At 50.1% G+C, this 24,215-nt stretch overlaps 1 protein-coding gene across 4 annotated transcripts in view; it reads left to right on the top strand.

The window, feature by feature from the left end:
- LTBP2 (latent transforming growth factor beta binding protein 2) overlaps nt 1-24,215 on the top strand; it is a 100,891-nt gene that overhangs the window by 50,475 nt on the left and 26,201 nt on the right. For 3 of the 4 annotated variants that reach the window (XM_031454043.2, XM_031454042.2, XM_031454045.2), the window contains exons 7-14: nt 73-359; nt 1,410-1,512; nt 14,499-14,573; nt 17,688-17,810; nt 20,718-20,882; nt 21,136-21,366; nt 22,374-22,393; nt 23,612-23,651. In XM_031454043.2, the coding sequence (XP_031309903.1) occupies nt 73-359; nt 1,410-1,512; nt 14,499-14,573; nt 17,688-17,810; nt 20,718-20,882; nt 21,136-21,366; nt 22,374-22,393; nt 23,612-23,651 (1,044 nt within the window). The remainder of the gene's footprint in view (nt 1-72; nt 360-1,409; nt 1,513-14,498; nt 14,574-17,687; nt 17,811-20,717; nt 20,883-21,135; nt 21,367-22,373; nt 22,394-23,611; nt 23,652-24,215) is intronic. The other variant, XM_031454044.2, reaches the window with a different exon arrangement.

Raw genomic sequence — 24,215 nt, 5'->3', positions numbered from 1 at the left:
GAATTTTGGGGAGACACACAGCCAGTGGGTGGGGCCCTGTTTCCCACCGCTGACTGCAGCCCCTATGCCCAGCCTCTGTGAATCCCTCCTTGGTGAAGGTGCACATCCACCACCCGCCTGAGGCCTCCGTGCAGGTCCACCAGGTGGCGCGGGTGCGGGGCGAGGCCGAGGAGGCCCCGGAGGAGAACAGCGTGGAGACCAGACCCTCCCCCCGGCTCCCAGCCAGCCCAGGCCACGGCCACTGGGACAGCAACAGCATCCCCGCTCGGTCCAGAGAGGCCCCTCGGCCCCCGCCCCTCATGGTGCCCAGGCCTCAGGGACTCCTGGGCCGGTGCTACCTGAGCGCTGTGAATGGACAGGTGAGAATGAAGCCTCCTGCTGGGGGCTTCCCAGACAGCAACTTCTCCCTGAGCTGCCCCTCCTCCTTCTCTTTCTCCTCCTTGTTCTTATGAAATTTGAGTGTCTGCGGGTTCTCCCAATCCCCAGCTGGAAAAATTCAGGGCATAACATCACCTGAGTGTGAAGAGTCTGGGCCTCCTACCTGCGCTCCATTGGGTGCCTGTCAGTGCCAGGCATACAGAAGAGGGCCCAAGAGGTTCCCTGTGGAGGGGAATGAGGGGACTTGGGTCCCAACAAATCCTGGGCTCTCCTGGAGCTGAATGTAGGATCCCTCTGGTTGTGTGGACAGTGGAGCTATTAGATCTGGCGAAAAGGAGTTTGGTCTTTAGTTGAGAGTTGAGTCACAGAGATGTGGAATTAGCAAATGCAAGTTAAACCCCAAGGCCTTGGGGGTGCAAAGATAAAAGACACTCCATTCCCCCTGCCCCCGGTGGCATCTGCAGTCACTGATGGGAAATCAAGTGAGCTTTTCTGAGTCCAGGTGCCTAAGAATAGGGGCTAAGCCAGACTCAGGTTGGCTTTTCTTAGGGTTGGTGTTTCCAGAAACCCCTCTTGAGATTAGGGAACTGGAGGTGGCAGCAGCCAAGGGATAGGGACTCTGAGTCCCCAGATCCTCCCTGCCTCTCAGCTGTGGTGTTGCTGAGCATAGGCCTTGCCCATGGGAGGTGGTCCTGGACTTCTCTGGAGTTTGATGGAGGAAAACCCATCCTTTGGGACCCCTCTGTCTGTGGGCTAGGGACACTAATGGGGGCAGTTTGCAGACTTCACAGAGAAGATCTTGTTTGGAGGTGTCCCTGCCACTCCTCTAAGTTTTGAGTCTGGCAAAGTGGACCTCAGATTTCTCTGCTTCCTTCCAGGACCACAGCTAACTGTCCCCTCCCCTCCCTTGTGGGGAGGGCATCCTCTGGCATGATGTGGGAGATGAGCTCATGTCTCAGGCTTTCTTGGAACATCTCTGTGCACAGCAGGGGAGGGAAGCAGGTGACAGGTGTCCATGGCCTTTTTTCCAGTGTGCCAACCCCCTGCTGGAGCTGACTGCCCAAGAGGACTGCTGTGGCAGTGTGGGAGCCTTCTGGGGGGTGACCTCATGTGCCCCATGCCCACCCAGACCAGGTGAGTGCTGGGTACCAGGGTCCAGGGTTGTGAGCAAAGCTCCCCAGGGCCTGGCCTTTGCTGCCGGCACTCCACTGCATCTCCCACCAGGATCTCAGAGGCCAGGCAAGTAGAACAGGTTGGTAAACTGAGGAGCTTTTCCAGATCTACCTTAAGTGTGCTTTTGGCTGGTGGCAGAGGCTCCTGATGGCTCAGACCCTCTGCCAGGTGCAGTATGGCCTGCCTGCTCTACAGGATTGCCTGGGAGGACTTACTCCCTTTTGCCAGTTGTTCCTGACCAAATTTTAGGGATCCCATCCCATGCTGGGCCCTCTTCTACTTCTCAACCCACTTCCACATATCCCGTGCCCAGGTACCAAGGGCCCAGAGGTCTTGATTTAGTGACTCAGTATTCCCCTCATTCTCTCCCTGGAGAGGCCCCCACGCCTCCTCTTTGTCTCTTATTTACTGCCTCCCAGTCTTTGACTCAGGATTGAGCATCTGCCCCAGAATGTCTTTGGCCTTGGAGTATGGGAAACCCAGTTTCCAGCCCTCTTCTGATTAGTGGGAACATCTAATGTATTCATTCATTCATTCATTCATTCACTCATTCATTCATCAAATACTCACCAGGTGCCTCATGTGTACTGAGCACTGAGAATTCAGGAGTGAGTGAAATGCCACTCTCATAGGCATTGATCTTGAAGTAGGAGACGGGGAATAAGGTGCCTGTGCTTAAGTATGGCTTCTGCCAGCTCAGCCTGTCTTCCTCCTGCTGGCCTCACTCCCGGGCAGGGGCCTGGGCCTGGGCCTGGCATGTATTTCTTTTGCCTGTAGGCAGTCAACTCAGTAAGTCAGCTTTGTGGGGGGCCTGGCCCAGAGCCCGAAGGTGGGTGGGGCAAGGCTGTTCTAGCTTCACACTCGGCAGTGGAGCAGTGACCATATTTTCCATATTGAAAATAATTGTGGACAGTTTCACAGTGTGATAGAATTTTTGGTGAAGCAGCAAAGGGTGATATTAAGCTTGCAGGCTTGGATCATCCAACACGTGGCAGGTACCTGTCCCAGCTCGACCTGCTGACGTCTCTCTGCCCCATCTCTGATCTGTGAAATGGAGACAGTAATAGTGCCAATCTCGAAGGGCTGCTGCGGAGAATCGGTGAGATGGTGCATGTAGCATTAGATTGATAAGTGGTAGCTGTTATAATTATTACTAGAAAGTTTCCCTCCAAGAAGGGAAAAGAGACTGGACCCATTGCCCCATGGACAGGAGTGTGTTGGACTGCTCAGCATCTTCCGCTGCAGGCCAGAGATGTTTTTACCACTTCTTTCCTTGTTTTCCTTCCTCTCGGTCAAACCTACCCTTGAGAATTTTACATCCCACACTCCATTGAATCAACAAATATTTATATTGATGAAGTACTCATTTGAAGTGCCCATAGTGTGCAGCCCTGAACAAACAACGGGGAATGAGGTAGAAACAGTGCCTCCCCTCTCCAAGTCTACAGTCTGGTGAAGAAGGGGACACAGACAGCACCAGGTCCACTGATAGGTTCTGTAGCATCTGTGTGCAAATTAGAGAAAGGTGCCCCTTCGGTGTGTTCAAAGCAGTCTTTATAAATAGACAAATCTAGGAGGCCAATGATTCTCTTAGATGTGGTCCTTTTGTGCAGTGCACAACCTGCACATCTGTACACTGTGGGGCAGGAGATCCTAGCTCAAACTGGTGAGTCAAGAAAAGCTTCTTGCAGGAAGTAACATCCAGGATGAGATCTGAAGCATTACTAGAGAAAGCGAAAGAGATGGAGAAGAGCTTAATTTAACAACCCAGGGAAATTGCATAGGCAGGTGAAATCAAGAGAATGACAACATTTCCTGGAGCCCTCACCCCCTCCCTGTTCCAGGTGGTGCCTTCTCCCACCACTCCCTCACTGTGTTCAGCACAGCTCAGCAAGCTGGGCACCAGGATGCAGACCCTGGAATGTTAAGCATTCCAGAACATTGAGCAAGAAATTACAAAGACAGGGCAATGTAAACATTTAAAATTCATTCAAGGGCAGCTGGGCTTTGTAGAGAAGGGGCAAGAGGCTGGGGAACCTTGTTTGTGTTGATAAGGTGCCAGATACCCAGCTCCACACCCGAGCCTGGGGCCAGGGTGGCGTATCTTTCTTTAAGTAGGCAGGATAGGCAAGCTACTGTGCAAGAATCAGAGGAAGAAAAGGCGAGCTGCTGGCGTGGGTTTGGGAATGGTTGGCAAGACAGGCAGGCCTCAAGTTCCAGAACACTCTCAGCCCTGGTGGCTTTGCCCCTCTGAGCCTCTATTCCTCTTCTGATAAAACAGGGCTATGCCCCTCAGGGAAGGGCCTGGTCATCCCCGGTACACTGGTCTAGTAGAGTCATGGGGTCAGAGGAGTAATAAAGCCAACAGCGGGGGTGGGGGAGCCATGACTTCATGGCTTCCCCTAAGTCACCTTGGTTTCTGAGGCTCAGGGCTGGACCTTCTTCGACGGTCCCTGCAGAGTGCTGCTATTTCTGACATGGAAAAGGACTGCCTTGCAGTCTTAGTTACATGGCCCAGACAAATCCCTTTTCTTCCAGAAAAATTCCTCAGTGCCTTCTTTCTCAGGGAGTCAACCTAGGGCAGCCTCTGGTCCCCCCACCCTTTTCTGTTCACTCTGAGTGACAGCTGTTAGCTGACCTGACAGGACCTTGGCCTGAGCCACGTCTTCCTGACCCTTAGGGAGTTATCAAAGGTCTCAGCTTCTGCAGTCCCCCTGCCAGGGTCTGGAGAGCACACAGCTCTCAAAAGCCACTTTGATTGAGGCCACATTTTTGAGTTTTCATCTGAGAAAGACAGACATCTGGGTCGACTGGAAAGTTGGCCGCTGCCCCATCTGGCTTGGCACTGGCTGTGTCAACCCCAAGGCCCCTTTGCTGGGGCAGGCAGGGCTGGCACACGACGCGTGGCCTGCAGTGGTGGGCCCCAGCTGGTGCCATGAGACTATCTCTGTCTGCCGGGTGTGGGGTGAGTTCACCTCAGAACCCACACCCTTCCCTGTATCTTCACAGAGACCTGATTTCCTTGGTCTGCGCCTTTAAGGAATTCTGCATCTTCGCTTTTAAAAATAGTAACAGCCGCCAGTTACTGAACTTTTACCTCTGCTGGGCTTGTCACCTACGTTATCTCACTTCATTGTCACAACCATCTGCAAACTAAGATCTTTATCCCCATTTGACAGGTGAGAATAATGAAGTGCAGGGAGGGCTGAGGAAGTTGTCCAAAGTTGCACAGCTAGGACGGGGGAGCCAGGATTCAGATCACAGTGTGTCTGACTCTCGGCTGACGAAGATTTCCCTAATCATTCTGGGGGAGGCTTGGGGCTGCCTGAAGACAACAAAGATCAGGGTGCTGGACTAGGGTTTCACAGTCAGGAGAGTGCAGCCCAGGACCCTATTCCATGTATACATGAAGGACAACATCCCTCAAGAAGACTGGGCTGAACAGACAGGTAGAGCAGCACCTGCAGCCCAGGCCTGAGAGTTAACAGAGATGTGTGGAAAGAATTAGCTGCGGGAAAGCAGGTAGGTTTGTACCCTGTGGCTTGGGGGCGGGGCAAAAGCTGATGTGTAGATGTTTCTAGTAGGTGGAGCTCAACTCCAAACTGAGCACACAGGACAACTTATTAAAAACTGCAGCTGCCCAGCAGTATAACGAGGTGTTTCCAGAAATACTGATCTCCCCACCTCGAGAAATGCGCGTACCTAGAAAAGGTGTGGAGGGAGTTGGGGAAACAAATTGATGTTTGAGGGAATAGAGGTTCATATATACATCTGAAAAGTTATTTGAAACTGTCAATAGAAGGAAAGACTTGGTTTGGCTTGGTTTTGCCATGGCCCTTGACCACGAGGAGTGTTCCAAGAGCAGGTCTGTGATGCCAGCCCCCGGGAAGGGTGACCATGTGATGGTGCAGAGGTGATGTTCAGAGGCTGGAGCAGAGAAGCTTAGAGCAAGTCACAGCAGCTACATCACTCTCATTAAGTCCTTGTTTGCAGCTCTTTATTCAGAGCACATAATAAGCACCAGGCACCAAGCTGAGTGCGTTCTCACTCCACTGCATCCCAGCAATATCTCTAGGTGTTACTATCTTCATTTTACAGATGAGGAAATTAGTCCTGAAACCCCAGGTCTGTGTGGCCCCAGACCCCTGCTTGTAATCACTCTGTAATCTCCCTCGCCTGCTTCTTGTGCACTTGGCTTGGGCATTGGCTAAACTGGAGGACCCCGGCAGGGGGAACAGCTGTGCTGGGGCGGGGCTCCTGTTCCCTGCGACTCTGGGTCAGACGCCCAGTCTCCTGAAATGGGATTTTCAGAATTCCAGTTGTTGGGTTAAAAAAAGTCATGACTGTTTGGCTCCGGGATGTTCTGAGAGCCTCTTCCAAGGGACTTGTGGCCTCGTGGGAATTGTGCCTCAGCTCAAGTTACTGCCCTCCCTACCAGAGCAGGGGTGATGCTGATACATGGCATGTCTGGCCTGGAGCGCCCCAGGGAGGGATGGGGTTGGGGTGGCTGGAGTGGCACCTGTCTGAGCCCAGGGTCTGACAAGACCCCTCTCCATATCACTGTTGGTGGTGACAGAGACACCCACTTAGGCTCTAGTGCCGCCCTAAGGAAGCAGTCAGAGCCCATCTTTGGGTGGAATTTCTTCAATCATTGGGAGGCTCCTTTAGGACTTTATCAAGGAGGAAAATCTGGAATGAAGGACATATGATAATTATCAATAAGTGACAAACATCATGCTCAGAGTTTTGCATGCTTCTTTAATGTTCACAATAACCCCGAGAAAGGAATTGTCATCTGCATCCTACTGTAAGAAAGGACCGACTGTATAACACAGGGAACTACATTCAATTTCTTGTATTGAGCTGTAGTGGAAAAGAATCTGAAAAATATATAGTTGTGTATATGTATAACCAAACTGATTTGCTACACACCTGAAACTAACATTGTAAATTGACTACACTTCAAAAAAAATAATATAAGAAAAAGAAAGTTGAGGCTCAGAGAGGTTGAGTCTCTTCAGCCAGTGAGGGGCAGCTTGCTGTCCTCAAAACTGTGTTACAGGAAGGAAGGAAGGAAGGAAGGAAGGTAGGAAGGAAGCCTTGGGGAACATCTACAGAGGCCGTGCCAGGCATTGTGCTAACATCAGTCTGACACTGATGGTTTCGGTAAGGTTAATCCTCACAACAACCCACGAACTGAGTTTCTGTCCCCATTTCTATAGATGAAAACATTAAGACTGAAAGAGGTTAAGAAATGTGCCTCAGGTCATACACCTAGTCAGAGTGGAGCCAGGAATTAGATGTGGGTCTGGCTGCCCCAGCACCCTGAATACATTCTTTCCACTGCTCCAGGGGAGTAGAAGTTTCTTACCAGGGTTCCTGCCTGAGGTTTGCAAATCAGGCGTTCAGCTCCAGCCTGCTCACGTGCCCCTGTGCATCAAAGTTAGCCTTGTCCAGTGTGTGTGTGTCTCTGTGTGTGTATCTGTTTCCTGGGCAGAAGGGTGTGTGGTGGGGGCCCCTCCCCATCTCCCTGCAGCAGCCATCTGTCATCACAGACTGAGATCAGCATGGTTTATAAACAGCCCTGTGGCCAGACATATGTCTCCACCATCTCCTCCCTGAGCTCTGTCACAGTCAGGGCCAAAATTGTCTCCAGCAATTAGCTTGCGCTTGTTGAGGCCTCCGTGGGAATTCCTGCGGCCAAGGGTGAGAATCATCAGGCTGGGGGCAGGCTGCAGCCAGGGGCCCATCTGCTTCCTTCCCAGCCTGTGGACAGGCCAAAGTGCAGCAGTGAGTGGACAGGGCCAGGGGGTGGGGTGGAAGACCTGAGTTCCAGGCCCGCACTGTCCAGGTTTCCTTACTGGGAAAGTCATGCTCGTCTGTCCTACGTGCTTCATGGGCATTTTGTCATCTTCAGACTCCTTGGAGTTCGGGCTGATGCCTCAGAAGCTGCTTTGGCTTCCTCAGGTCAGAGTTGCACCTGTGAGGACGCCGGCCACCTGCCAAGAGTCTCTTTGAAGCACCCACGGGAATCCCAGCTCAGCCACTCTCTCCTTCCAGATCTCACAAGTCCTCTGCTCTCCGACCCTTGTTCTATCCCTGATCTGGCTGGGGGGCGTGGCGGGGGCACAGGCGCCTCACTGTTTCCTTTAGCGATTCTGCGTAGTGCTGCGCTTGTACACAGTGGAGCCTTTACGCAGCAGCTGAGGAATTCCTCTGACCTCCTTCTGGGTATCCCTGCTGTTTTTTCCCATTCACTCTCCTGATCCCTTGTTTAAAAAAGGGAGAGGGGAGTTCCCAGGAAGGGTGATATGCTTCCCGCTGGGCAGGCATCTCTTTGTGGCCTCTGGACCCTAGGATCTTTGGCCTAGACAACTCCTAAGACTTGTCGTGAATTCATTCATTCGTTTATTTATTTGTAGGCAGTAGAGAGGCACGATTCAGAATTTATCCTCGGGAGGCAGATTCATAATCCTGTTACCGAGTTCAAACTCGTTCTGCTCATTGCACGACAGGCCAATAAATCAGGAGATTAGGTTTTGGGGCAAGGAATAGCGACTTTATTTGGAAAGCTGGCAGACGGAGAAGATGACAGACTAATGTCCCAGAGAACCATCTGCCCAAGTCAGAATTCAGGCTCCTTTTATACTAAAAAGGGGAGTGGGTGCGGTTGGTTGTTGCAAACTTCTTGGTGTCAGAATCCTTTCTTCTTGCAGCTGTCCACGTAGGTCAGGTCATGGTGTCCCTATAAACCTCCAACAAGATAAATCCTATTTTCTATTCTCCAATTTTTTATCTTTATATGAATGGGAAAGTGTTATATTCTTTAAGGGCAGAGCCTTGAGAATGAGCTAAAGGAACAGATCTAATATGGAATCAGATTTGATCTTCCCTATTACAATCCAAGCTCCATCCACCATCTGGCTGACCTTGGGCATGTTTCCTAACCTCTCTGCACCTCCATTTGTTCATCTGTAAATTGGGGGTAATAGTAGTAAGTACCTCCAAGGGCTGTTATGAGGATTAAATAAGTTACTACATGTAAAGGCTTTATAATAGGGCCTGGCCCTTAGTGAATGCCATTGTCATGTTGGCTGTTATTATTCATTTCATGTTGATTGAGTGCCTGTACTATTGCATGCTCTGAGCTTGGCTCTAGAGGCAAACATTGACAAAGAAGGCAAGGTCCCTGTCCTCACAGAGCTCCCACTTTAGCAGGGAGAGGGACAAGCAAACAGCACAGCACATAAAGCGCTACGACAAGGGAAGGCCAGCAGGTGTTGGGAGGACTTGAGAGGCGCATCTGGTGATACCCGCCCTCTTCCCCATCACTGCCGAAATCTCAGCCAGGGCCGTGGGCGGGTGCTGAGTTCTCACTCAAGCCAGGGTTTCTCCTTTCTACATGCATCTAAACTTTAGTTTTCTTTCCCCCAAAGAGATATAAACTGATTTTTCTGGATTGGATGTGCACTTGGTCTTACAGAAGCTAGAAACCAGCCCCTTAGAGATGGCTTCTGTGAGGTGTGAGGAAGGGCACCGGGGGCCCCGGTTCAGGGTGGGGTGGGGGTGGCTGGCAAAAAGGGGCGTTTCACCAGGAAGACTGGCTTTGACATTTCTTTCTCTCTAGAAGCCTGCCTTCATGAAGGATTGTCCAGCCAACAGTTTTTCTCGAGGCTGGTGAGAGGGCAGCGTCCTCTTGGGAGGAAATCACTTTATAGAAAGAAAGCACATGTTTCCAGACTAACAACTGAGCCCAGCCCCTCTGAGTTTACACATCCTCGCGTCCTCCAGGTCTCCTGCAGGGGCCACAGTGGGTTCCACCCTTACCCCGGCTCTGATCCCAACTGTCTGCCACCCATCTCCTGCTCATTAAAGGAGTAAGGTCCTTCTGCCTAACCTTCTCCATCCTGACACCACCTTGCTGCCCTGGCCTCCTGGCCCCCCTTCCTCTCTGGGTGTGGGAGGGATGTGCCCTTCGTGGCCAGAGGCTTGGGTTCAACCCAGACTCAGCCCCCTTTAAGCTTCACCTTCCTAATCTGTAAAATGGGGATAGCGACCCCTGCCTTGCAGGGTTACTGTGAAAAACAGATAAACACCAAAGGCCTTGTGCCTCCAAAGTGCTGTCCAAATGTCCCCTTGTCACTGTTCCCCGGCCCCCTGGCATCAGCCTCACGTTACTTTTTCCCACCTTCTGCTCCTTGTACGGAATGTTCTCAGGCTGCAGCTAATCAGCTTGCTTTCTGAGTTTCTCCAAAAAACAGCTTCCTCGCTTTCTTCCCTCCTCCCTGTCCTCAGTTCATGCCACCAGGCCCCTTGCCAGGCACTCACAGTTCCCAGCCTCATCCCCACCCTTCTCCTCAGTGTCAGTGTTTTCAGAATCCTCATTTATCTGCACACAGCGGCCTTTTAGGCTGGAGCCTAGTTCCCACATGCAAACCCTGAGGAAGACCATCCATGGTAGGAAAAACTATTACAACTTCAATTTACAATTCTTCAACCTTAAAAAAATTTTCAGCTTTACTAATTTATGTCCTCACTTGGTCTGTATGTCAGACTGTCACGTGTTGTGTTTGGCACACAAGTGTCCTAGGGAGGAGTGGGACTTCCAGGGAAACGCGGCACCTGTTGGTCTTGCGGTATCACAACATGTAATGCCTGACAATGCTCGGTTTGTGGGGCTTTTCAACTGGGTCGTCTAGTATTAACTAAATTAGCCTTCACCAGGTGGAGAAGTGACTCTAAAAAATCCTTGCAGAGAAACATTTAAAATAATATGACTAATCACGAGCACTCATTTAAAAATGCAATGCCCACGCTTCTCCTCTGACAGGTAATCAGCTGTACGACAAGGTAAGAATAATGATGCACTCTCAGATGGGACCCAAAATGGACCCCAGTATCCAAATGATCAAGAAGGCTATATGAGGGGAGGGTATAGCTCAGCGGTAGAGTGCATGCCTAGCATGCAGAAGGTCCTGGGTTCAATTCCCAGTACCTCCATTAAAATAAATAAATAAAAACCTAATTACCCACCCCCTCCAAAAAACGAAGGCTATATGAAATACAGTTTATAGCTATACTATCATTAGTACCAAACCTTGCCTGAAGTGTGTAATGTGCCCAGAGATAACAGCTAATGAGAGAGTGAAAGCTATCTTGACTAGAAAAATATTTTAAAACACTGGGGCACTCACATTTTGCTGTACAATTGGATAAAGGTACAGGTATTCCTAAGATGTCTCTTGGTACTTGCAAGAATCTATTTCAACAATAAAATACATGAAGAACTATCTATTGTGTAAGCCCCGAATGCTGAACCAGAAGACATGTGTTCTCAACAGTAGATGATTTCTTGAATAAAAATAAGGTTTACCCAACAGCTCTGTAAGGGCAGCGGCTGATGTTAGGAGTGGAAAGGTAACGGAGCTGGAGAACGCTGTATGCAAAGTACCCTCACCACAGAGTTCATAGGCAAGCTATTGCCACAAACAAGTCAAAGCCAGGAGAGTACATATTGCTACAGGAAGTCATCATGCAGTTAACTTTGTAAAACAAGACCTTTGAAGCATAAGGGTAACTTTATGGAACTTTGCTCTGAAATAGTGTCTGTGAAAATCCCAGTACCTCTTGAGAATTGCTATGTCTTGGCAAAGGAATCATTAAACTGAAAGATGAGTTCTTCTTTATTTTTTAAACAAAAAGATGGGTGTTCCACATTTGCTGCCTTTTCCTGTAATGACAGGCAGCTGTCAGCATATACTACCTGCTAGCACCTTTCAAGAAAAAAAAACCAAAACCTTCAAAACAAACAAAAAGAACTGCTTTCAAATCACTTCTTTGTAGGTTGACATACTAATCTGTCCATCTAGGGTAATGGAGCTGTTTTCTCTGTTTTTATTGAGTGTCAATTTTTTTAAGCGTACTCTTTTTTCTTTTTAAAGTCAGGGGGAATGTTGTAAAATCAAAGTAGGACATGTATCAGCACCAAAATACTGAGAATTATTGCCTTGTTGGTCCACCTGGACTCGGGCCACTGCCCAGTTGTGTTCACTATGAACTTGAAGCAGGGCTGCTTTTCAAGAAAGTTGTGATTTGGAGAGAGCCTTTTGAAAACGGGTGTTTGGAAACAGTCCCACCATTGTGTGATTTGTTGCTGTAGATCCTCTTCACTTGCATACTTGAAAAGCTTGAAAACTGGGATTTTCTAACTTTTTTGAATTTGTAAGAACAACTAACTAACCTCAGGGAACATGGGAATCCACTAACCAAATTTCAACAGCAGCACCACATGGTTAGTGAGTGTGAGTGAATGAATATCATGGTTTTATAAGTGCGACCAACCATGGGCTTCTTCCATCTCAGTCTTGGATTCTTTGTTAGCTATGGTAGCATTAAAACCAAATATCTCATAATCTGCAAAAAGAAAAAAAAACCCAAGTATCAAAATAAACTGAACTTAGAACCAGACTGTGAATTGTCATATCCAGATGTTTAAAAACAAATAAAACAACTAGTTGTAGTTTAAGAGAACTCTGGGACATGAAGCACACTAATATTCACATTATAGGGGTCCCAGAAAGAGAAGAGAGAGAGAAAGGACCTGAGAAATTTTTTGAAGAGATAATAACCAAAAACTTCCCCAGTTGGGAAAGGAAACAGTGACCCAAGTCCGGGAAGTGCAGAGTTCCACACAGAATCAACCCAAAGAGGAACACACAGAGGCACATAATGATCAAATTGACAACAATTAAGGATAAGGAGAAAATATTAAAATTAGCAAGAAAAGAGTAACAAATAACATACAAGGGAATTCCCATAAAGTTATCAGCTGATTTATCAGCAGAAACTCTACAGGCCAGAAGGGAGTGGCATGATATATTTAAAGTGATGAAAGGGGAAAACTTAAAACCAAGAATACTCTATCCAGCAAGGCTCTCATTCAGATTTGATGGAGAAATCAAAAGCTTCACAGATAAACAAAAGCTGAAAGAATTCAGCACCACCAAACTAGCTTTACAACAAATGTTAAAGGAATTTCTCTAATCATCAAGCCATAAGAAAAGAGAACAAAAAGAAGAAAGAGGGGGAAAAAAAGAGACCTACAAAATATTGCTTTGGCAATTCAGGGTCTTTTATGGTTCCATATAAATTTTGCAATTGTTTGTTCTAGTTCTGTGAAAAATGTCATATTTTGACAGGGGTTGCCCTGGATCTGTAGATTGCTTTGGGTAGTAAAGCCATTTGCCGAAGAGCACAAGATGTCTATTTCTTTGTATCATCCTCAATTTCCTTCATGAATGTTTTACAAATTTCAGAGTATAGGTAACCTCCTTGGTTAAGTTTATTTATAGAAATTTGGTTTTTGATGCAATGGAAATGTTTATGCCAGTTATAAAATTCTGGGTTTTGAAGTGAAAAAAAAAAAGTGAATGAAGGGCCACAAATGGCAAAATGTCCTTCTTTTTTATGAGTAGATTATATTCCACTGCATATATATGTTACAGCTTCTTTATCCATTTATCTATTGATGTGCACTTAGGATGCTTCCATATCTTGGCAATTATAAATAATGTTGTCATTAATAGTGGGGTGTATGTATCTTTTTGGATTAATGTTTTTGTTTTTGTTCAATATATGCCCAGGAATGAAATTGCCAGGCCATATGGTGGTTTATTTTTAGGTTTTTGAGAAACCTCCATATTGTTTTCCGTAGTGGCTGCACCCATTTACGTTCCCACAAACAGTGTACAAGTGTTCCTTTTTCTCCACATCCTTGCCAACATTTGTTATTTGTGTTCTTTTTATGATGGCCATTCTGACAGGTGTGAGATGATATCTCATTGTGATTTTGATTTGTGTTTCCCTGATATTAGTGATGTTGAGCAACTTTTCATGTTCCTGTTGGCCATCTGTGTTTCCTCTTTTAGAAGAATGTCTGTTCAGTTCTTCTGCCCATATTTTAAATGGGTTGGTTGGTTGCTTGTTTGCTTTTCAATTGAAGTATAGTTGATTTAAAATGTTGCATTAGTTTCTAATGTACAGCATGGATGGACTTGGAAGGCATTATGCTAAGTGAAATAAGTCAGACAAAGACAAATACTGTAAGATTATCACTTACATGTGGACTCTAAAAAAAATACAACAAGCTAGTGACTCTAAAAAAAATACAACAAGCTAGTGAATATAACAGAAAAGAAGCAGACTCATAGATGTAGAGAAGGAACTAGTGGTTACCAGTGGGAAGAGGGAAGGGGGAGGGGCAAGATGGAGGTGGAGGATTAAGAGGTACAAACCATTAGGTATAAAATAAGCTACAAGGATGTATTGTACACCGTGGGGAATTTAGCCAACATTTTATAATAACTATAAATGGAATAAAACCTTTAAAAATATACACTATATTGTATACCTGTAATATATCATATTGTACATCAACTACACTTCAATTTTTAAAATATGATGTTGTAAAATACATAAATAAATTTTAAAATGACTAAAAAAAACTATAGTTGTGTAAGAGGCAACCATTAGGAGAAAGTGGATGATGGATGCAGGGACCATCTCTGTACTATTTTTTACAACTTCCTGCAAATCTATGATTACTTAAAAAAAAAGTAAAAATAAATAAAACTTGTTCAATCTCATGTTGTATTATATAACATGCATATCATATAATATATACTGTAGCTAATATTATAACTGTATACGAGATGTATCGTCACTTAGTATCGCTTTCAGTAACAGTAAGGTGGGCTGAGAGTGGCCCTGTGAGAGCCAGGGAAGGAATTTTGGTCAAGGAGGCACAGCTACCCAGGGTGATGGCTTGGGGGTGGGGCCTCACAGCTGCAGAGAGGGCTGGACTCCAGACTGCACCCCACTTCCCACCATGGGTGACAGAGGAGCCCAAGGGGCCTGCAGTGAGCCCTGTCTGTATCTTCACTCCTTAGCCTCCCCGGTGATTGAAAATGGCCAGTTGCAGTGTCCCCAGGGGTACAAGAGACTGAACCTCACTCACTGCCAAGGTAAGGATGCGCAGGGCCAGGGCTGGGCTTGGGGAGGGGTAAGGACGGAGGCTTGATGATGCAGGGAGACACCCCTATCCCAGATAGAAGGAATGGCTGTCACTCTCTGAAGGGTCTCCTCTGGGCACCTCTGAGCTCCACCCTGGGGAGCTGTGGTGGCTGCTGGTTCCAGGGCCCTAAGGAATTCAGGGGCTAGTGATTGTGCAAGCAGAGAAAGGGCCTGGGAGCCAATCCCACTCCCTCGTCCCCATCTCCACCCGCCCCCCACCCAGATCTGGGCTGGTTGTTGCAGCTCTGGGGCTGTGTGACGCTGTCTCAAGGTGCCACCCCAGCCCCCGCATATCCATTCACCGCATGGGCTGCTCCTCTCCCTGGAGTGGGAGGACTTTTGACTCCAGGGTGGGAGATCAAGTCAGCCTGAGTTGGGGACCTTTGTGGACTTTTCCCAACAAAGCACCTTCAGCTGTTTAGGCCTCCTTCCCACAGACAGGAAGTGGGAGGGGAGGGCACAGATGGAAAGGATGGAGGTGGGGGCAGCGGGCAGGGATTGGGGGGTGACCTTAAAGCACAGTCCCTGGCCTTGCTGGCCTGGCTGGCAGTCTCTGTAAGGCCAGCTGAGGCCTGGGTGTTCTGCATTAGAGAACCCTCAGGGAGGCAAGGCCCAGGGGCACCTTGGGACAAAGGAGTGGGAAGTGGATTCAGCTATGGCTCTGAGTTGGGGCCCTTGTTGGCCGTGGACCTGGCAATAGGTGTGATATAAGCTGGGCCTTCCAGCCAGTGAGAGGCTACTGGGGCTGAGCCAGCTCCCCGCTATGACAAGCTTTGAGAACCGGACAAATCACTATCTGAATGGCTATGAAGCTCTGTTAGAGACAGGGAGTGACTGAGATGGCCTCCTAGGTCCCGTCCCCCAGAGGCTTCTTCAGGAGAAAGGAGTCTGGGGAAGCCCTGGGATGGCTGGGCTATCTGCCTGTGGGGTCCCAGGCCGCAGAGGGAATTTCTGGCACCTGGATTAAAAAAGGTGGTTGGACCAGACAAAAGGGCAGGCCTCTGACCCAGCCCAGCCTGGGGTCGGCCTCTCAGGTGCAGTGAACCAAGGACCTAGCAGACAGTGGGTGTGGAGAGAAGTCTGTATTTTTGCCCTTAGAGAGCACAATAGGGCTCTTCATACCTATACTGTCCCCAGTGGCCTCTCCTCTTGGCAGGTTTCCCAGTCTGTAGGGTTCAAGTTATTCCCAGGATCTCAAATGAGCTCTCCATCCTTACTCCACTAAGCCTCCCTGGATACAGGATGCCAAGGGTCCCCAGGAGGCCCTGCCCCTGAAACCTCCCCTTTCCCATGTCTGCAGTTGTGGTCCCCATGTCTGGGCTGGGACCTGCTCATGTCTGCACCCACATGCACCATCTCTCCTCTCTCTCCATCTTTCTCTCCTACTTCCACAGAGTAATTTGGGGTATTGCTGTGAGCTGCGTGCATTGTGCTAGGTGTTAGCGCGCAGTGATGGTGAAGACAGATACCTAAACAATTACAATTACAAACAATTACAATGAGAGAAGTGCTCTCAATGGAAAGAGGCACTGCTATGGGATCCCATGGTGGGGCCCCTTCTCAGACTGGAGGATCGGGGAAGGCTTCAGGTGATACCTGGCCTAAACTTAAAAAAAAATAGACTTGGACCACTAAAGGGGATGTTGGCATTCCAGGCCGAGAGAACAGCATAAGCAAAGGAGCAGTCTGGACTGGCTGAATTACAGCCTGTGTACCCACAGGAAACAACACGGGCATCCCAATGTCTTATCAGAGCCACCCGCTCACCCACAGGCCTTGAGAAATGGTGGAGGGCCTTGGATACCAGGTAGGGTTTTAGGAGCTCCCTCTAAGAGGTAATGGGGAGGCCGGAGGCTTCTCAAGCAGACGGGAGCCAAGTCAGATTTGTGTTTAGACATCATTCTGGTCACAGTCTGGAAGCAAATGGATCAGTTCCCCTTCCCAGCTCTCCCTCCCAATAGGGCATCCTGCCAAGGAGCAGTTCCCTTTGGTGCCCAAGCTGGATCATCTTTCAGCCCCTTTATTCCTGTGCTCAGTGCCAACTTCCCCAAAGCCTGAGCAGATGGCTCTGCTGATACTGGGCTGCCATGTGCTGTCTCCTGGCCCCAGAGGTGGGTGTCCCTCCCTGCTCACCATCACTGCTGCCATCACCGTCATCAGCACAGGTGCTATCACCAAGGGAGCCCCTGACTTCTTGGAGCTTAGAGTGTGAGGGTTGGGATTTCCCCTTGGCATGAAGAAATTTCCATCATGAAACGTTTCTGAGGTTACAAAGGAAGCTAATGTTTCCCTTGTTTGAAGCGTAGCACAAGCATCTATTGGCCTGGGGGTGAGGGGGTGGCCTGCCTGAGGCTGGGGTCTTCAGAGAACCTGGAGACATGCCTTCCTAACCCTCTCCCCCTCCCCCAGCACCTACCTCCAGCCTCCTGCCTTCTGGTCCTTACCCGGGTCCCTTCATCCTGCAGCTTCTCACTGCGGACCTGGTCCCTGGACCTTGGGTTCAGCATCTGAGATGCTTCAGGTTCTCTCAAGGAAGGCTGAATAGGGGGGACTTGGCAGCCCATTCTCCACCCTCCAACTCAAACTTTCCCCTCACCGTCTCCTCCTGTTACTTCCCAGCATGCTGCTTACTAGCTGAGTGACTCTGGGCAAGCTACCTGGAAACTCAGTTTCCTCACCTATAAAATGAGGCCATGTGGACCTACTTGATAACATTATGAGGATTAAATGAGGTATTGTATGTAAACCACCTGGCACATTCTAGGGACTCAATAAACATTAGCTCTTAATATTATGACCATTATGACCAGTTACTGGACCTAGTGATTTGCAATTTTTATCTTATTTTATCCCCCTAACAGTACTACATGGGAGTTACTATTTATTATCCTCACTTTACAAATAGGAAACTGAGGCACAGAAAGAGGAATCACACTCAGTAAATGGCAGCTCTCTTATTGTGGTTTTTCTATTTGGAAAAAGTCGTTGAGGAGCTCTGCCCCAGCCCCTCCCCTCTATCAAGCCTCAGTGGGGCGGGCACTTGGTCATCTCCCCCTACCCTGCAGATGTCAACGAGTGCTTGACCCTGGGCCTGTGCGAGGACTCGGAGTGCGTGAACACCAGGGGCAGCTACCTGTGCACCTGCAGACCTGGCCTCATGCTGGATCCGTCGAGGAGCCGCTGTGTGTGTGAGTGCTGGCGGGGACCAGGGTGCGGAGGCCGGGAGGCGAGATGGAATCCTCAGGGTCCATGGGCCAGGCCAAGAGCAGAAATGCCCTCTAGGCCCCATCTCAGGGCCCAGGGGCTGCTACTGGACCTGGAATTGGGCCCAACGTACCGAACCTGATCTGCCCCCTCCTGCTGGGACAGAGACACTCACAGCTTCCCTTTGGGCTTTAGGCATTTCTTTGGGGGCTTTGCAGTTTGGGGTTTTCTACTTATGTTTCTTCTCTAATCACTACTGTCCCATCTGTTACCTCATTTACTTCAGGAGGATGTGTGTTGCCTCTGCTGTGACGTCTGGCTGAGCTGTAGCTGCCTCTTCCAGCGCCTCAGCTTAGCAGCCTGATCCCTTAGCTGCAGACCTTTCTTGAGGGGCAGGAACAGCAGGGCTCCTGGCCCCAGGGCTTTTCCATGACCCTGTGGTCCCTGTGCTTCTGAATGTTCTCTGCATCTATGAGCACATACATGTCACTAGTCATATCAGCATGGTGTCTGTGTCTGTGTCTGTGTCTGTGTCGACCCAGTCAGCTGTTCCCAGTGACCTCTGTGGTTTCCCGCTGGGAGAAGCCCACGTTGGCACCCTCCCTCCCCCTGGGGCCTGTGATACCACAGCCCAGATCAGGGAGGCCTGACCAGAACTAATTAAACCACTCCCCTCTGACCCTGCAAACTACCAGCCCAGGTCAGTTTGGCCACCCAAGGCTCAGGAGAGCTCCCTGTGGCCAGCCAAGCCCTCAGTCTGTAAAACGCCAGGTACTGGGTCTGGGGAGGCCATGGGATGAACAAGACTCCAGAACCATCCAGAGGGAGCACACTCATAATGGGAGAGACTGAACCCAGTGTCCAAGACAAGGAGACAGGAAGAGACTTAAGAAGGGACACCAGAGATTGAGAGTCCCAGAGTGGGGAGAACACATCAGGCCACTCTCAGGAAGACTTCATGGTGACAGAGATGTGTAATCAAGGCTTTGAGGGGCAAACAATGCTCCCTTCTCCTTCCTCCCTTGAGATTCCTTATCAGGCAGGTGTGTTTAACATCTGATGTGACTTTTATTTATTAGTGCTGGAAAAAGACCCTGCAGGCAGGAAGGCAGAGTGGCCTTTGGGTGTTCTTTGTTCCTTCCCTCCCTAGTGTTCCCCTCTCCACCCTCTTGCAATGATTCACCTCCCTGTGGGTGGGGGGTAGGCACGAGGTTCCTCTTCCCTTCATTTCTGAGCTTTGCCTCCCTCCCTGCCCCCTGACAAAGGCCAGAAGAGCAGCTCTTCCATGCTAGGGCAGCCTCCTGATATTCCCAGTCGGGTCACTTCCATTATGGGGCTCAATGGGACCCTTCCCTACTGTATTCCAAGGGAAGCAGCTGCTGGAAGCAGAGATGGCACCTGGAGACTCAAGCGTATGGACTGACTGATAATGTGCAGGGCATGTGACCTTTGACAAGGCACTTTCATATACATTACCATGAAGGTTTATTTGTCAGAAGCCTTTGGGTAGCAAGTGTCAGAAACCCAACTCAAACTACCTTAAGCAAAAATAACTAATTGGTCCACACAACTAGGAAGTCCAGGAGTAAGTGAGCCTCAGGCTCGGTTGGATCCAGGCACCCACAGTGTCTTTAGGATGTCTCTTGCTCTGTTTCCTCTGTGATGATTCCATCGTTCCTTAAAAAGTGGCCATCAGATTCTCCAGGCCAACATCCTCCCAGCCTTGCAAACTCAACAAGAAAATAGGAAAATAAAAAGCACCTCTTTTCTAATAACCCAGGAAAAGTCTCAAAGCTGATTATTATCATTAGGCCTACTTGGTCAACTGCGCATCCCTGACCCAACCACTGTGACCAGAGATATGAACTACACTCCTTCAACCGAGGAAGTGGGGTCCGCCTCTACTCCGCATGGACCAAAAGTCAGAGAATGGGTGGATCCCATAGGAAAATCATGATGTTGTTACCAGAATAATAGGGGCATAGATGCCAAATAGGCAGAAATACAGGTGTCCACTACCTATGCCATTATCATCATCATCCTTATTTTATGCAAAAGAAGATGAAGCCCAGGGAGGCTACGTAGCTCTTGGTGGAGCAGGGATTTGAACTTGTTCTGCCCAGTCCTGGGCCCTCAGCTTTGAGTGTTGTTCTCTTCTCCCTACCCTTCATCTTCTTGTTCAGCCCTCTAAGGACCTCAATCTCTTTCAGCGTGGCATGGCCTCCTCATTTTCCACTGAGATAATTTACAAGAGCACAGTCTCTAATATTTACTCTGAAAGCACAAGAAAGGGAACAAGGTGGTGCTCTTGTCATTATCTAAACCTAGCGCGGCTCACACTCGCTGCAGCCCACAGGATTCTGATTCATGGATCTAGTTGTCCATCCATTGATCCAACAAGCATTTACTGAATATCCACATGCACCAGACACCGCTCAGGGCTGCAAAGATGACCAAGGCAGGTCCTCTGTCCTCAAAAATCCCCGTCAGCTCTAGGCTCTCATCACGTCTCATCTTCCCAGGGAGACCGTGGCCCTCAGAGCACACTGCTCCCCACTTGTGCTCCTGACCATCAGCTTTTGTAAACATTTGTAGACTCAGCACCTGGAGATGAGCAGGGACATCCCCATTTCCTGCTCTCGGCTTCCCCACATGGGGTTGGGAGTCAAGGGTCCTCTCAAACAGATGACATGAAGAGGTGCTAACACATCCCTGAAGCTACTCTTCCTAATGTTCTGTGAGCATTTGCAGGGCCCCAACTTCCAGACTGAGACACAGGCCGGGCCAATCTGCATGCACATGGCCAGCCGACCCTCCCTCCACTGCCCTCCCACCACGCTTTCCCCTCCCACTGGCCACCTGCCCATCCCCACCTGCCCTGTCTGTTGCAGCGGACAAGGCCATCTCCATGCAGCAGGGGCTCTGCTACCGGTTGCTGGGGCCCGGCACCTGCGCCCTGCCTTTGGCCCAGCGGATCACCAAGCAGATATGCTGCTGCAGCCGAGTGGGCAAAGCATGGGGCAGCAAGTGTGAGAAATGCCCCCTGCCTGGCACAGGTAACACTCTGTCCCCATCTCAGCCCTGGCCACCAAGGGCCTTCCTCCGACCCAGTGGCTGTTTACCCCCACCTGGGCCTAACCTCAGGCCAGAAGACCCTGAGTCTTCCTTCCTGTTCAACCCCTTAATCCAACCTGGAGTCCCTCCCTCCTTGCTGCCACAATTGCCTTGTCCCCAAAGGGAGGGAAGGTGGGCCTTGGGTTCCTGTGGGAACAGCACTCTCATCTTGTCCTCTGACCACTGGATTTGCAGAGGCCTTCAGGGAGATATGCCCTGCTGGCCACGGCTACACCTACTCGAGCTCCGACATCCGCCTCTCCATGAGGAAAGCCGAGGAGGAAGAGCTGGCCAGGCCCTCGAGGGAGCGCGAGCAGAAGAGCAATGGGACACTGTCCAGGCCAGTGGAGAGGCGGCCAGTGGAGAGGCAGCCCCTCCGGGCGGCCACCAGCACCTGGCTTGAGGCCGGGACCATCCCTGACAAGGGTATCTGGGATGGGGGAGAAGCAAGCCACAGCACCTCAAAGAGCCACTGGGTGTTTGTCCTGGACCCATGGCATCCTTTCTCTGGGGCCTTAGAACGGGACTTTGGAGCAGCAGCACAGCCCTGGGAACCTGCTCTCATGGGCAGGCGTGATGGAAAGGCCTTCCCTCCTTCTTCTCCCAAATGGCTATGTCCAAGGGAGTTACTGGTGGAAATGGGAGGGGTCAGCAGCATCCCGCACCCCTGCCCCCAGCCATGAGCTTCTGGGCCTGGTGCTCTCTGCAAATCTGGAAAACTGGCAGGCAGATCCTGAGGAGTCGGGGGGCTTTAGATCCCCTCCCCTGGCCTTAGAGTCAGAGCACTGGCTCCAGCTCAGCTGCCTCGGGCCCAGGAGGTACGGGGCTGGAAAGAGACTGGGCTTGAGGCATGCCTGGCAGGTGCCCTGGGAAACCACACAGAAGGCACACCCAGGTTACTGGTAGCACAGAGTGCAGACTGCCAGGAGAACTATGTGAGGGCCACTAGTACTCCAGGAAACTAGAACAGACAGGGAAGTCAGGACAGAGCCCCAGTCATCATGGTAACTGGACACTAGCCAAGTCAGGAGCAACCTCCCCGCGTCCTAGAACTGTTCCCCTGGCCCATAGGTAGTCCAGGGCAAGGCTGAAGTGACCTGGTGTGGCTGGGAGGCTAGGACCGATGGGGTGCACTGGCCCAGAGTGGGTGGGACTCCTGCCACCAGAGGCATTAAAGGAAAGCCGGAGGTTTCCTCTCACCAAGTGACCCACCTTGTAGGCCCTCCAGACCTGGGATTCTGGGCTGTGTTCTGGCCAGTCCCAGAAGAGTGGGAGGGGCAGAGGCAGGTAAGAAGGGTCTGAGTTCTCTCTGCTGCTGACCCTGCTGGGGACAAGATCAAGAGGTGACAGACTGAACCAGCCCTGGCTGGGTGAAAGGGAGGAGGCAGCCAGACTCTCCTCTCTCAGCTCATGGTCTCACCTTTCCTTCCCAGGTGACTCTCAGGCTGGCCAGGTAAGTGAATCCTCCCACCAGGGAGTCGGGCAAGGGTGGCCGAGAGCAGGACCTGGGAGCACTGAGGCTGCAGGGAAGCGTCCCAGGAGAGAGGGAAGGGAGAAGGATGGATTGTATGTAGAATTTGACTTGCAGGGAAGCCAAAGTGCAAGAGTTGGTCCAAAGACCGAATTCTACGCTAACGCAAGTAATAATGACGGCTCCTGTTTTTCCAGCAGCTACTGTGCGAGTTCTCTCATTTGGGATGGTCTGGGGCCCCCTTCAGAAAGGAAGTAGGAATGTGTGCTGTTAGTCCTGGCTGTCACTCAAGCTTTAAGAACAGCAGATGAGGTCTAGAACTGGTTCCAGATTAACTCCAGATTCGGCATTTTCTGAGACTGATTTGCTTAAGCCTCAAGGTCTCCTCTGTGAGGGGCTCACAGGGAAGCAGAGGCAGAGCTGTGAACAGCCTCAAACCCCTTCACTGAGAAAGGGGCATCCCGCCCCCTTTCCTGAGCCCAGGATTTCCCTGTAAAGAACTGCGTGTCCTCCTAGAAAAACATTCCAGAGGAGTGAAGCTGCTTCTTCCCTTGTCAGTCTGCCAGTCGCAGTCCTGTCCCCTGCCCTTCCAGCCTGCATCCCTGACTGTCTCCAAACACTGTTTCTCCAGTGAGTGTCTTCTCTCCTCGGAGAAGCACTAGTCGTCCTCCCAGACCACGGTTCTACTTCTGCGTCCTCACAGCCCCCAGCCATGCTCCTGGCCCTCTGCCTTCCCAGTCCCTTCTTTTCCCCCGGCTCCCCAGTGCTTATCTGCCTCTGTCCATGGGCTATGGTGAGGGACACCAGTGCGGCCTGGGGTCCCAGCCTCACCATACTGGCCCTGTGACCCTAGGTAGACCAGTTAACTGCAGGGCTTCTGTTGCTGTAGCTGACATGTGGAGATTATAGCATTGACATGATGTGTTGATATAACACTAAGCTGGCGTATTACATACATCAGCTCAATTAATCATTATAGCCTACCATCATAGGATAGTGGAGAAGATTAAGACAGTGCCTAGCAGAATGCCAGGCATGTAGTAAGAACTCATCAATACTTGGAATGAATTAAAAGTGAATGAGAGAGTTAGTTGGACAGGGAGCCTGGAGGCAGGGGTGAGTGCGGCAGAAGGAAGTGCATCGTGGCAGGGGAAGGGGGGACAGAGAAGCCAAGATTGACCTTCTCCCATTTTTGTGCAGGTCACAGCCAGCATTACCCAACTACCTGCCTGGGTCCCAGGTGAGTCTCTCCTCCTAGCGGTTCCCAGGAAACAGATGAGGAGGAAGGAGAGACCTTAATCTAGGAGTGGAGTTAGTACACTGATGCACGAGGCTCAAATCAGATGAGGTTGTGGATGATGTGATGGGTGAACACCTTCTCTGGGAGCTCTGTATACCTAAGGTGCTATAGAAGGACACCGTGATGCCTTGTAAATACCTCCCCAGCCACAGCAGTCTTTCTGCACTTCACGAGCCGTTCAGCATATAAACGAGACCAAAGAGGAAGTGTGGGCTGAAGCAGGGGTGGGGCAGGGCTCTGGGGACCGCCTGTCTTCCCTCAGGAAGTGGATAGAGCACCACAGAGCCCAACTTGGTGGTCCCTGGGGTTGGGGACTGGATACTGTTCAGAAGTCAGAGAGCTGAGAAGCAAGATTCCTCCACTGTGATGTGGACACCAATGCCTGCCTTGCTGCCTCTTAAGGCAGATGAGGTGTTGATGTTAGAGGCAGAGCTCTGTAAACTGTAAAGTGCTTAGTAAACAGGAGAACGCTGAAGTGGGAATCAGGAGACCTGGGCTTCGGCT

The sequence above is a fragment of the Camelus dromedarius genome, chromosome 5 (genome assembly GCF_036321535.1).
Source record: "Camelus dromedarius isolate mCamDro1 chromosome 5, mCamDro1.pat, whole genome shotgun sequence".
NCBI classification, from domain to species: domain Eukaryota; kingdom Metazoa; phylum Chordata; class Mammalia; order Artiodactyla; family Camelidae; genus Camelus; species Camelus dromedarius.
The sequence above is the reverse complement of the archived record's forward strand: the minus strand, read 5'-3'. Positions and strand labels throughout refer to the sequence as shown.